This window comes from Rhipicephalus sanguineus, chromosome 1 (genome assembly GCF_013339695.2).
Source record: "Rhipicephalus sanguineus isolate Rsan-2018 chromosome 1, BIME_Rsan_1.4, whole genome shotgun sequence".
In the NCBI taxonomy this organism is placed as follows: domain Eukaryota; kingdom Metazoa; phylum Arthropoda; class Arachnida; order Ixodida; family Ixodidae; genus Rhipicephalus; species Rhipicephalus sanguineus.
The window spans coordinates 313,865,802-313,880,453 of NC_051176.1; the positions used below are offsets into that span (position 1 = coordinate 313,865,802).

At 46.8% G+C, this 14,652-nt stretch overlaps 1 protein-coding gene across 1 annotated transcript in view; it reads right to left on the minus strand.

The window, feature by feature from the left end:
- Positions 1 to 14,247, minus strand: part of LOC119383544 (carboxy-terminal domain RNA polymerase II polypeptide A small phosphatase 1) — a 379,575-nt gene extending 365,328 nt beyond the window's left edge. The window contains exons 1-3 of the mRNA XM_049413122.1: positions 14,221 to 14,247; positions 13,926 to 14,163; positions 13,735 to 13,859 (exon numbers count right to left, since the gene is read on the minus strand). Of these exons, the coding sequence (XP_049269079.1) occupies positions 13,735 to 13,859; positions 13,926 to 14,163; positions 14,221 to 14,247 (390 nt within the window). The remainder of the gene's footprint in view (positions 1 to 13,734; positions 13,860 to 13,925; positions 14,164 to 14,220) is intronic.
- Between the last annotated feature and the right edge of the window lie 405 nt (positions 14,248 to 14,652).

Genomic DNA, 14,652 nt, shown 5'->3' on the forward strand with positions numbered 1-14,652 from the left:
CTCCGCCACGGGGGTCTTTGTAAAGCTCCTTCAAAGTCTGGGAGGCTCGTGGTTTCAGTTATGGCGTCGAGGTAGCTCACCGATGCTCCACGGGAACGACGAATTTCAAAGGATTCTGATGAATCTTGAGCTGGAATCTTTGGATGAGGGTAGCAGCATAGACACTGAAGACAACTTCGATTTGTCAGACTTCAGTACAGATGGCGAAAGAGTGTGAAACCGCACCGGAACATCACCAGGTACCCGCCAGTAAGTTTCGCTATCTCCTTGGGCAGTTTTACCGCTGCCGCACATTAATGCAAACATATTCGGTGTGTTCTAAAGGTCACAGCTCTTATCTGCAGGGTGTCAACTTCGTTTGGGTGAGACCACTTAGCACCAGCTGCACAAAGAATGGGGTTCCCTCCGCGAAGACGGCTCAGAGTGGACCTTGGCCTAGTGCTCCGAGTGCCGTGTGGCTGCTGCTTCGTGTTTTTTTTTTCACTGCAGAAGTCATTAGAGAGATGTAACCACACAAATAAGTATGTGTGGATGCAAATTTTCGAAAAGCTAACGTACAGCGAGAGGGACGGATCGTGGAGGGAGGTCAGTGAGGAGGAGATGCGCACGTACGTCAAACTTCTCGTGAACATGGGAATCGTCCAGGCCCCGTAACTGCATTGCCAGTGGAGTCGACGACAGATTTCCAGGCCTTCTTCCACCTTCAGTGATGCTACGAAAAAGGTTCAAGGCATTCCCATGGGATGCGACGAACGTCGCATCCCATGGGAAGCTTCACCACGTCTCTTCTCTACTGCAACACGTGAACGATTCGTCCGCACTATTTTTTTTCAACCGCATCAGAACCTTTCTGTGCATGACAGGATGATCAAATCTAAAGGTCAGTCTGGTATTCGGCAGTACATGAGGAGGGACAAAGTGGTCAAATCAGTGGTGGAATAGGCTAAATGGGTTTGGGAACAGTCCTGGGAGCAGGCAAAAGTGCTTTGTGTAGCAGGCTTGCAGCATCCAGAAGGACGTTTTGGAGCGGGCTTGGAGCAGTCAGAAAGACCGTTCAGAGCAGGTGTAGCACCGTTTCACAGTGTTTGTAAAGCAGCACTTGTCGAATGCTGCATTTAGCAAACACCAAGTTAAATTGTGCAACAGCCTTGTTTAGCTATGTAGACACGTTCGTGTTCTCCTTTTTCATTTTGTTTTATACTATAGTTCGTCTCCCAATGGCCGCATTTGTGCTGGGTAGTACAATGCCTGGGGAAATATGCTCATACCCTGGAAGTTTTTTTTCTAGGTTAAAGCTCTCAAAAACTGCAAAATAATTTTGGTCTTAGAATTGACAGGGCTTTCACGCCAACTCACGGTGGCATTCAGTAAAACAAAGGAGCCATTTGGTTGTACTTTTTCTACCAAACAGCGGTTTCAGTGCGTGCGAAGCTAAACATAGCTTTGTGCTCACCAGTCACGGGGTTGCGAGTCTACGAACGTGCCCCATTACGCACTACATACGTAGACGACATAACTAGTGCATGTTGAAAAGCATAATTAAACCATCCTCCACATACGCAAATATAAAGCCAAAGGTTAGAAGCAAAAATGGGCAATTAACTCACTACAAAAGCGAACCGAATAAACAAGTGCGGGTGAAGTGTCCAAAATGCTTTGCTCAATACACGTAGCTACAAAGCAACAGTTTTCTACCTACAATAAGCTAAAACCATTCACACAAATATCTTCCGAGATGAGCCACAAAAACATTTTACTTACTTAGGGTCACTCTCCATTAGTTGTGGCACAGCGGAACGGCAAACAAAAGAAAAATGTGAAAATGCCACACTAATAAGTCCAAGAGAGGCGCATAGCACCGCGGAAGAGGGCGCCACGTGACGATCTTGAAAAAAAAAAAGACTACCCAAGAGGCACTGCAGTAATGGCCAATGGCATGGAGGAAAAAAGGAAGGCCCGAATAGTGGGGAGGAGGTGCCAGAAAAGGTTGCCTTGGCGAGGCTACCGTAGCTGAATAATGATGCCTCCTCGTTTTTTTTTCTTTCCCCCCAGCGACAATCACATCCTTGATGAAACCGAAACCATTTCGTTGAAACCGAAAACATTAATATTTCAGCCACGTTTTCGGGCACGGGGCTCGATGGCTGTCACACCCTGCGACTACATTCAGGTGCTGCGGCGTATGGCGCTGATAAACAAGTTTGGCGCAATGGGGTGCTTCGGCGCAGGATGGCCCAGGTAAACAAGTTTGGCACTCAATGGCGCAAATGGCACAGCTGTTCCACCCGTCAATGGGGATACAAATTGTCAGTTTTGGCCAATTCGAAAACGGGGTACACTGCTCATTTCAACGTATACATGGGAAGGCGCCTCAGGGTCCCCAGCATCAACCCCCACAAAAAATCGAAAACTACCGGAACTGCAAACTATGCTACGAAGAAAAGAGCATTTCTGCTAAACATGTGACGCCAACCTTTGTTTCACCGTGTTGAGAAACTGCTTCGCATGGTGGCATGTAAGGCACTAGTGCTTATATTTTGGTATGTAAATAACTTTTGTACTTACAGAGCTCATATTTGTAGTATTGCTCTATAAGGGCCTTGTATTCGAAGGGTACATTTGGATTTTTTCAATGCTTACTTTGTGCAGAGTAGCATTGATGTTTTCATCAATTTTTTTTGTTACATTTTTTGTTTTGTTAATTTTTTGATACTATTCGCAATAAATCTGTTTGAAAATTAAGACTTCTGGAAAGACCAATTCTTCCCGTATCATTTGATACCCTATACTTTAGTATAAATCAATTTCTCTGACAGGAAAAAAATATTTCCTGAACTACTCAAAAATTTTTTCCACAGTCACGAAGGTGTTCAGACACGGGGGTGTAGAAAAAGAACAAGAATAAACGCGTGCTGGCGAGCACTGCGCAAAATAAGAAGTTGGAACAATGAATGGCTCTCGGTCTGGTTTCTTCGCGGATAGCTAGTTTTCTTTACATTTTGATGCTGAAACCCCCCGTGCGGACACGTCTACTCGATCGCATGATTCAAGGGGACCTTCTACTCGAACGCGTCACGCTGCGGGCGGCGAGGACTGGCAACAGATCGTTCGTGATCGGCGTGGACTTCAGACCTCAATATCTGATTGGATGGATCGCCTCAAGACCATGCGCTCAGTTCAACGAACACAGAATACTAAGATCCTGGCGGAAGCACGGTCTCTACTGATAGATCCTGCTGTGGACGAGGCGAAGTTGACAGGCATTGATGACTGTATATCGGCTAGCAACAGCGAGCTCTCAAAGCTTAACAGTGTGCTCGAAGAGCACCTCGCTGACGAGCTCGAAGCGGAGTATATAAACTGCTGCAGACTATAACAACCAAGCCACCAGCGTGGTTACCAAGATTCGCTGCAAGATTGCCGCTGCAAGATTACAGTGGCGACTGCTCCTCAGAACACAACCCGAACAGTTCCTCACACTCTAACTAGAATCGGCCCAAGACAGCAGAACCTTGACATACCAACATTTAGAGGCAACATTCACAAATGGTCAGCTTTCAGAGAGCAGTCTGAGCAGACTATTGATCCTAACAATGCTTTACCGACGACGATGAAGGTTTTCTGCTTACAGCATTATCTTGCAGCTGAAGCGGCAGCAGCGATTTCTCGTTTTCCAACTTCCAAAGCCTGTTACGCAAATGCCGTAGAACTACTGAAAGAACAGCTCAGAGATCATAAAAGAATACAGCAACACCACTTGTCAGCGCTTTGTGATCTCCTTCATGTAAAGTCAGCAAGTGACGTCATAAAGTTGCCTCGGGCAACTCTATGATGCTGTGCAGCTCAACATCCGATGTCCGTCTGCACTCAACGTACCAACGGTCACTTTGTCTGCAATGTTGATTGATATTCTGCAAGCGGCATTGCCATACGAGATCTTTCTGGCATATACACGAGCAAAGCGAAGCCAGACTTACAACATGGTTCTGACACGAACACCTCAGATCCTGCCCTGGCAGCTGCAACATCGTAATCGAAGTTAAAAGAGCTGCATTGAACCGAGAAGCCGGGAGCTGTGTAAGCCTTAACAACCTGTCGATGACCGTACTCAGAGAACACGAGACAGCAGCACCGCTTCCGTACTGAACAGCGCATCGTAACAGCTGGAGTCTTCTGCAGATCAAAGAAGCATGGCACACGCCAACCTCTCCATAGCTTCAAAGAAAGAAATGTTTGCCGACGACAACCGCTGCTACAAATGCACATCGCGTGGCCACCAGGCACGGTCTTGCCAAGTCAAACTCACCTGCTCAGCTTGTCATGGAAGACATGCATTGAGCATGTGTGACCCTAACTACAGAAAGAAAGAGGCTACAGCGGAATACTGGAGGAAAACAGCGCGAAAGACGAAAGACCAGGCAGCGAAAGACACATACAACAGCGCTGACTTACAACAGAAGTTTATTCGTCTAACCATGCATTATATACCTGCGCAGTTGAAAATGAAAAGAAGAAACAAAACATGACAAGCAACACCAACACAGCCAAGCAACCACTTTAGCTACAGCAGAAACTTACTTACCAGCAGAGGTCTCACGTAGCACAGCAGGGACATCGCACTCAGTAATGCTGTACGACACAAATTCCACAAACGGTAGCACAAATGGAGTACACCTGCAGATTTTTCGCACCTTTGTCGTTAACAGTATCAGGTCCAGATACATCAGAGCGATTCTTCATAGTGCAAGCCAGAGATCATTCATCACAGAAGGTCTTGTTGAAAAAATGCAGCTGCAGTAACTGGGAGAAACTAGAGTTGCATTCAACGCCTTTGGCAGCGCATCCTTAAGTTGTGCAGAAAGACAAAAAGTTGTGAAGTTCCCCTGTGTAGCCAACACTGTTCGAACATCTGCATTGTTCGGGCAATTGTCCTCCCAGTTATATGTCACGAGATTCTTTCACCGACAGCTGATAGCCACCTCACGCAGAAGTTGCATCTCGAAGGCAAGTTCATTGCTGACGAAAAGAATTTTCTTGAAGCGGAGACAGACCGGCATCAGCTTGCTGATCGGAGCTGACCATTTTTGGAAGATTACTACATGAGAAGTTTTAAGAAGCATAGAAATCCAGGATTCGTCACAATCAACACGGCATTTCGATGGATAGTGCAAGGGCCCACTCATCAAAGCGCCTCTCTTGACTGTAACACTAACCTCCTGGTCTGTGTTCTGTGAGTCGAAATGATTAGCAACGATGAAACAATCTCGCAGATTCCCCAGTCGTTCCGGCAACTCAAAGCAGCAGGCATCACAGATTCGAATCACACTCACTTGAGTCCCCTGCGCACTTTCAAGGAACGAGTGACATGGGAAAGGGGAGACAACCACTTGGAAGGAAGATCAGAAACAGCTGTTTGGAAACAACCGTGATGCCGTGCTCACACGTCTGCAACAAATGGCAAAGGGGCTATAGATGAAAGGATTATTGGAGCAATACGACAAGACCATCCAGCAATGCCTGGAGCTATGACATGCTGAAGTGGTACCCTAAGAATGCTCCTATGGATTGGGCTATCTATTATGTGCCACGTCATTAAGTTAGCGAAGAATCTGACTACAAAGTTCCAAGACGTGTTCTATGCATTGTCCCACAGAGGCATCCAATTCCTCAACAACTGCCTTGATAAAGTGGTGAGCCTCCATCCAGAGCTGCATATTTCCATCAATGCCAGCATGAAGGCTTATGGAACACATGTAACTACAAGAGCAGCGTATCATGATTTGACGTGTGGAATCTCTACCAACGCCGTCTTGCTAGCACTCCGGAGGTTTTTGGCTCGTAGAAGAGTGCCACTAACACTGTACTCCAATAGCGCACTCCCATTTAGAACACCATCATGATATTTACTAGACATTGCATTGTTGCTCTCGACGCATCCGAGACAGTTTATTTCACTTGGGATGTCATGGGATGGCTGGTGGGAAAGACTCATCCGATCATTCAAGTCACTGTTACGCAAGGTGCCGGAAAACAGCATGCTCAACAGTGAAGAAACTCTGACGGTGCTACTGGAGGCAGAAGCGGTTGTTAATTCAAAACCGTTGACCTACACGTATATGGATTCTAAAGAGCCCTCTCCGATATGTACCGCGCATTTTCTTGTTGGACGTTCATTGCTGGCTTCTAAAGAGCGAACCAACAATGACTATGAAGCTCGAAGTGCTCAGGCTACTCGATGTGACATCAGCAGTAAGTGGTGATACCATCAGAAACTGACAGATCACCTGTGGATCAGATGGAAAAGAGAGTACCTACTAGAACTGCGGGCACTTCACCTTAACCAAGCACATCCCAGCAGCTGTCTCCAAGTAGATGATGTGGTGATCATCAAGGAGCCTGGCATTTCTAGAGGTGTTTGGCCACTAGGACAAATTGTAGAAATTTACCCTTTGTTGAGAAGGGATAATCCGAGCTTGCCAAGTGAAAGCCCAAGATGGCAAGTTTTTAAGACCAGTACAGAAGTTGTACAAGCTCAAGTTGTACCACTCTACTGGGAGTACGTAGAAAAAGAATAAACGCATGCAGGCGAGCACTGCGCAAAAGAAGAAGTTGGTATGATGACTGGCTCTCAGTCTGGTTTCTTTGCGGTTTTCTTTAAAGAGGTATAGCACCGCAGTCGCATTGTGAGCGAAGACGCAAATGACAAAAATTGCGACTTTTACACTGCCCTTAAGCAAAATAAGAACGGGATTAACGCATTCATCAAACAAATGAAATTTTATGGATGTAAGGGACACTTGTTTATAGATTTCTCAGTAATTTCAATAGTTCAACATTTGGTTAATTCGGACATTTTTTCGGTCCCGTGAAATCCGAATTAAGCTTTTAATGTATATGCCATGCACGAGCGAAACTGTATGTTGTATGTGCGAGTGTTACAGCGTGCAAGAGCAGCAGACTATCGCGGCTCAAGCAGGTAGGAGACAGGTTGATGGCCGTCTTGGTGTGTTCCAGGGGCGGCAAGCTGCATGGCTCTGAGAGAAACAGCGCATTTTGCTTGGCCGGGCGCAGTCACACGTAACATAGTATGTGCTGCGTTCTCACTGCTAAGTTTGCATTCAAGCGATAGCCAGCACAAAGGTCACTGCAGTGGCCAGCATTTTGTTGAGTTATGCTTAAGGCATTAGCTACTAGCCTTACCTTGCATAACATTCTCATTTGTTGCTATCGCATTCACTGCTTCACCCTTGCAGCTAAACTATGCATCTTTTTTGGTGTGTAATATAGCAGCCCTCTTGAACGCTGCGGCGAACAAGTGCTGAAAGTTTTAGGCCTGGAGAGCCCATTACGATAAATCACCAAGATCAAGCGCATTAGCAAGTGGCCGTCCAAAAAATGCCCTCTACAAAAGGAAAACGACTTCCGTCCACTGCCGGTAGCCCCCCCACTCCCCCGAACAAATTGCTGCTGTTCACTTTAAAGGGGTCATGAACCACTTTTCCAAGTAATGATCTATTGACCTCAGTATCGGAGTTTACTGCCTCCCGAATCGATTGGCGCAAAGATTTCTAGAATCCGTCAAGAATGAGCGGAGTTACGGGGCGCACGCTCTCAGCGCTTTCTCTCTTTTTTCGTGCTAACTAGCGCACTGGAAGCTACACAGGGAGGGATGGCACGGGGCAAAGAAGTTACGTCAGCGCGCATCATGAAACGCGATCACTCTCCCGCTGTGATTCGCATGTGCGAGTGCGGCTACCGTGTAAAGTTAGCAGACTGAAGAGTGCGGCGCCGGCAGGTGGCGGCACCCCGTGGCAAGAAGCGCATCTGATCCGAACGCCGCTCTCGATTTACGTCGGCTATCGGCCAATGAGGATGCTGTCTTTTGCGACGCGGCGATTCAGTGGTGCGATCTTGTACGCATTCCAAATAACCACAGAGGCGTGGCGTTACATCCAGCCGCACACGAATGGCCCATGTGAACCGCGACAGACGTCACGGCCCTGCATTGACCAATCGCGTGCGGTCACGTGCGGCTGGATGTAATGCCACGCCTCCGTGGTTATTTTGGAACGCGTACAAGATCGCACCACAGATACACGACGTCAACTGGCAGACACCCCGCCCACCGACGAGTGTGAGAACTGGCCTCTGTTTGAAAAGAGGGCACCTGAGAAAACGGCAACTTCGCGCTGTAGCCTTTACGCGGCGCACACGGCTGCAATATTTGGCTGAGCAGTTCATAGCCGTGTCAGCTTTCCGCAGGATGTGTTTTTTTTAACAAGCCCATGGGGTGCTTCATGACCCCTTTAAGTAATGACCCTACTGACTGGAACAGTAGCTCTTGCAACAACAATCGACATTCCCACAAGAGCTATACATGGAGTAAAAGTTGAAAAAGAAAAAAACTGACCCTCTGAACAAGCATGCGGAATAACTATATGCCTTGCATATAACCGGAAACTGGAAGTTGTAACCGCGCAGTACAGTGTCCCCGGTTTCTTATTTGTCTGGCTATTACTGGCAGTGCACTTTCAAGTGTACGACTGACCACCAAAATTCAAATATTCAAGTAAACCAGATTAATCTACAATTGTGCAATTTGCAACGGTACCTGAGTTACCATAGGTCATGGAAGTGCACAGAAAAGGCCTGCTGCCGACCGCTTTGGATGCCACTCCTTATGCTTTCACACATTTCCAGTAAACACAGGGAGAATGGACGAGCTTGCCTACTCCTTCGTTGTAGCCACATTTCCTGGGTGGCAACTCAAGCAGAAATTCCACCCCGGTCATTTCGATAAGGGCAACAACTGGAGATTGGGTTGCATCAGCACATGCTATGGAAGGAGAAAGGCAGGCTCTTGCCACCATTGTCAACCCTGAGGGGCTCATATGTAGGCCATTCAGGAACCGCCTGAAAAAGCATGCCACCAACATGGCTACCATGCTAACCATCCTGATAATCAAATCAACTGCTGAAATAGCCAAGCCATATTTGAAAAACAACATATAAGCACTGCTTGCACACTGTGATGAAAAGTGCAATGCCTCCTTTATAAACTATGCCTGTCAAAAGAGCCCCTCCAGTTCAATCAGACCCTCTCCTGTTTCCCTTCGTCATTTGCCAGTGCTCACCGCTCGTGGCGCTGCCAGCTGACACTAGTGTGGAGTGTCTTGGTGTTGCATAGACTTGCGGCACTCATTCACGGGAATAAAGCAAATTTTCTTTTGCTCACGATGACGTGCGCAGGAACATGTCCCGAAGTATGATTGGCTTCAGTTTTGTGCACGGACTGCGTTCATCACAAGGCAATGTTGCATGCCTACGTGCATATCAAGTGCAAGAAGCAAGGATGTCGGCATATTATTCCACGAGTTTCCTGCCGCCCTCGAGTTGCATCAACGATGGCAAATGGTTACCTCGCCAAAGAAATGGTAGCCAAACACAATATCAAATTACTCAATCGTTCGCAGTAAGCCCTTCCTTGCCGCTGGCTTCAGAGACAGTACCAAAATTCAACAACAAGATAGTGGTGCCCAGCGCATTCCTGGGCGACTCCTCATATGCGAAGCCTGCACTTGCCAAGGTACGCTGCGAGTTAAGTATTCAAAAGCGCACGGTAAAGCTACAATACGGCCAGAATAGGGCTAGAAAAAAGTGAAAAGTTATAACTGCTGCCAGCTTCGACAACAATGAAGACCCATGTAACCCTGGCGTGGTGTCAGTAGTAGTCTGGCAACCAGCATTTTCGCCGACAGGTCAATATGCGTCAAACGCAGCTCTTAGTTTCAGAAACACCTCAGGCGTTGCTTTGAGTGACACTGTAGCTGAGCTGGTGCATACCAATGTGTTAAGTTGCAGAACACCAGCGTTTCCAGTGAAAGAGTTGGCGTTTCTCTCGAAAGCTCTCAAGAGGTTTGTCGGTGCCATGACACTCCATTTTCAAACTGCTAGAAACGAGTGGCAAATGCTTGTGGATGTCCCCATCTTGATGTGCAAGAACAAAGAGCCGGGCCACGGCTCCTTGAGCTCTTGTGCCACAAATTCACAAGGTCACTGCTGAACAAACATGCTTTTCGTATCACAGACAATAATTCAGTTGCCCAGAAGTACGCAAAGAAGCCATTGCCATGAAAGCTGCTAAAATTATATGTCAAGTTGCCAAGTGAGCTGTTGCATTCTTGACATGTTGAGAAAAATACTGCAAATAAACGTTCGTTTGTTATATGCCCCATGTGGATGCGGTTCAGTCATAAAATTTGTGTCGTGGGAACAAAATCTAACAAAGAGTGCGGCAGCTCTGTCATGCATGCGTGTCGTTTGTATCACATAAATACTAGCAATATAAGCAGTTGAGCTGCGCTTCATTAGCAAACTCAAACTAAATGAAATGTAGGGCAATATGCAACTTGACAATCAACGTGAGTAGCGCAAATCGGGCATGACGCGTACGTTTCAGCAGCCTTTGCAGCGGCGGCTAGTATCAGCTAGCAGCGCCACATCATGAGCAGTACGTGCCCCGAGGCGTCTGTGGCAGCGGAAGTGACAGGCATACTTTATAAAGGAGGCGTTGGTCTGAAGCTCTCCTGAAGCAAATCAAGGGCACAGAATGCCATAACTGGGACAGGTTGTCTAGCAAATTAGCTTTTTCTATTTTCGTGAGATTTCCAGCTTTTCAGGACTATTCTAGTACAGGGTTCCTACAGGTTTCAAAGGAGAAAATTCAGGAGTATTCAAGAAATTTCTAGGCCCTGTCACTGGCTTTTCAAGGACTGAATAATGGCATACAAATGAGGATTTCTTTTTTTTTTTTACTATAACAATGTTTCAAAATTCTGACTTGATTTATTGTGTTTGCACATATACTACTCTTATTACACTGTAGAAGAGCCTAGCCTTGATCACATCTAGAGTAGTTCACAGCAGAGAACAAAGACTTATCTAGTATTAGCTAGGCTTCACATGGTTACAGTTTTCTAACTTATGCACCGCTCGTTTGATGGGGAAAGAAGCGGCATAAATGCAGGAGAAGTCGTAAGAAGTATAGAGAGCAAGAGAAGACTGGTGGGGGACGATCGGACAAGGCATGAAGAAAGCAGTGCCAACACCGAGAGGGAGCCGGCACCCAAGCTCCACTGCAAAATGGAGTGCGTGCACACTCCCGCTGGCATACTGCTTCTGAAATGGAACGGACGCTCATCTACTACTGAAAGCAGGTCGCATTGTGGCCTTTGGACTGCAACGCTCCCGAATACAAGGGTGTGGAGTTTCAAGGACCTGTAAAAAACCCGCAGCTTTAGAGGGGCACTTTTTTTTTTCTTTATCAATATAGTTTTGAGTATATCTCTGGGCTCATTTCAAATATGCAATCATTTTTCTAGTAAAAATTTGTAGTTTTTAAAATATCAAACATTTCAAGTGCCTTGTTGGCGCAAGATTTTTTCTAAACTGAGAGTTACGAAGCATATCACTATCACATCATATGGAATGAGAACTGTATGCAGTGAAAGAAGAATGTTTGTGAGCGACATCCCACCTTGACTTGAACTCAATTTGAGATTAGTACAGATCTTATAGACTGCAATATTCTCTTATCGGCCACCACCTTGCTGTCGGCTCAAAGCCCAGTCTAATGCACTGCCCGCAAGCTCCTTCGTCCACAACTGTTGATAGGGATAATCGAGAAGTAAGACAACCTCATATGAGACTCTGCGCCCAAGTATTTGTACATGGGCCACAACCAGAGGACCCATGTGGCCCAAAGCAAATGGCTCGCCTCGTTGAAAACCCTAGAAGGCTGGTGCATTACAGTATTGGCCCACATGAGATCTAAATGAAACCTGACAGAGCAACAGGAAGTGGAGCAAGAAAGCTTTCGACACATGCATGTACATTCCAAGAATTGCAAGTGTTCTGTTTAGCCAATGAAGATACACAAGGTGCACTTATGTCATCACTGGCTGCTAGCAACCAAGCACGACACCTGCCAGGGGCATCCTTCACTATGACGACTCGACAGGCCCTGCAGCAGTTCTCTGGCTTGTTTAAGAAATTCCCTGACAATACCAAGACGTTTTGCATATGCTAATTGCATGAATTGTCACGCCATTTCAAAAAATGGTAAGGCATGGACATTGTGCCCCAAGCCCCATCGAAACTGTTGTGTTCCCTTACGTGGTGAAAGCAGCCACAGGCGCAAATTCTTTCAGTAAAATTCCCGAGGAAAGACGGCAGTAAAAGAGGGAGCACAAAAGCAGTGACCATCAAGCAGTCACTGCAGTTGTCTTCCCTCCATCGTTTTTGGCCACAGTGCCATTTGCATCATTGTAGGAATAATGTGTGTAGCGTGCTCTCCAGCAATTGTCCTGTGTGTTCCTTGCACTGGTTTTAACCATGGCTGACTATGTACAAAGACAATGAGATGCCGAAGGTGTTAAACAGGCACACTTTACCACTAAACACCAGGATAGCTGTTCAGCAACAACTTCAAGGTTTGGGCTAGCTGACGTATGTGACTGATACAGAAAGTTGGTCTTCATTTCAATGTCTGCTTCCCGGTGTTTTTCTCAGTTACTCTGCTCACGCCCATATGCCAACACCCGAGTAGCATTAACTCAGGTTTTGGGATATGCACGCATGCCGTAAAGGCGACGCTACAATCTATTTACATGTCATTGGTCCAATGCCCTATTTTCGGTTGTAGTGCATCTTTCTTTGCCTCTGTTCTTGTACTCGCTAACAAAATGTGTTCAAATCATATGAGGCCCTCTCCTGTCTGTGTACATCACAAGATTGCTTTTATTGCAAAAGCAGCCTCGAGCACACACAACATGAAATGTGCATGAAAATTGGTTGCATGCTTCCACAGTAAGCAACTTTGCCACAATTGGTTGTCTCAGATATGAAAAGGTTCACAACAAACTGGAACTGCACGTAGCTAATAATATTCACTGATTAAAATATTATTCAATACTTACAACTGCACTTAACACTACTGAAGTGTTAGATCTAATTAGCAGAACTGCCAAAAACGCTGTTTTTCAAGACATCTGTCCCCAAAACAAGTTAAAATATGGCCTGGCATTATGTTATTGTTCCAGGCTATTGAAGGAAGGTTTTCAAGGAACAGAGATATTTCATACAACATGACTGCTGTTCAATCTCATGACTTGGAACAAGTGACAAAGAATTAAATGTAAACAAGATGGAGGCTTGAAGAGATGAAAAAGCCTTGAACAGAGAACGATTCCGGAGTGTTCACTGGCACCGTGAACAATCCCAGTTTCTCACAAGGAATTTTTCATTTCCTGCGTAAGTATTGAAACAGGCTCAAGTGCACTTACATAGGCACTGATCGAATGAAAATCTTAACGAAACATGCTGCAAGACGGACTCTTGTCATTGGCGAGGAAAGCACAAGGACCCAACCAGACAAAATGCCGTTATCTACACTCACTTCCCAATGAATGCACATCACGTGAATACCATGCTGTGTGCTTTGGGTAGCAGAAAATTGCCGTTTCATTGGGCAATCATCATAGGGCAAACACTTCTGGGAAAAATACTTGTGCGATGCAAGCACAGGAACACACCAATATATAGTTTCCATGATTTGTTAGAGCTATGCTGCAAAGCCCGCCTATGGTGCACAATCCCGACAAAAGCAGCAATAAACGACGTGGTTTGCGTGCCCCTCGTTTATCACTGCTTTCGCTACTGACAGCGGCAGCTCACCTTGGGCGAGTACTGGCCATTCTCCTCGGCAATCACGGGGTTGTTGCCTTGGTTGTTGCTCCCGAAGCAGCAGAGCAGCGTGTTGAGGAAGCCGCGCTGCCGGGGCTTCCTGCTGGAGGGCGGCACTGCACGGGAGGAGCGAGAGGGGGGGAACAGGGGGCTGTAGCCCGGGGCCTGGCCGCCGGACTCACCGCTCTTACGGGGACCCCTGCTGCCGCCGGTGCCCGTGGACGGGGTGGGCGCCCCGCCCCCCTTGCCGCCTTTGCTGGGCCGCGCCGTGCCGCTGCTTACCTTCGGCCCCCGGGCACATATCGCGGGCGGCCGCCCAACGAGGACAGCAGCGAAGAATGCACGCGACACAGCCCCCCCCAGCGGCACGGCGAGAGCCCCGCGTGAGCAGCTCGCGCCCCCCCGAATGGCGCCATATTGCTACCTACCTCGGTCAGCAGGAGGAAAATTTGTTAGTTGTTCCTCTTCTCGGTTCACTTGAGTAATTATGGACGTACTGTCCATGGATCCCAAATCTGCTTGTAGCCAGCTGCAGGTACCTCGCAACAACACTAAATCAATAAACTTTACACTAAATTAAAGAGTTTCAGGATCTTTCACGACTTCCCTCTGGGTCCATGTTAAAATGCACTAGGCCTAGTAAAGAGGGTTGCGAACATAGTAGTGCGCATGCTCAGATGTGCTCTTGCTCTTGCCAAGTTATTTAAAGTAACGGCCGCCGGCTGTTTTCCTCAATTTCTATTTTCCCATTTCATGATTGTAGAACAACTTAAAAATGGGGCAGGCAAAATGTCGCTTATTCCACCTTTTTTTTCTCCTCTTCTTGCGCATGTATTATTTGTATTATGCACGCTCAGGCAGGGTTTCATCGGTTTCATCTTTCGACGCCAGAGGCCGCGCAAACCGACC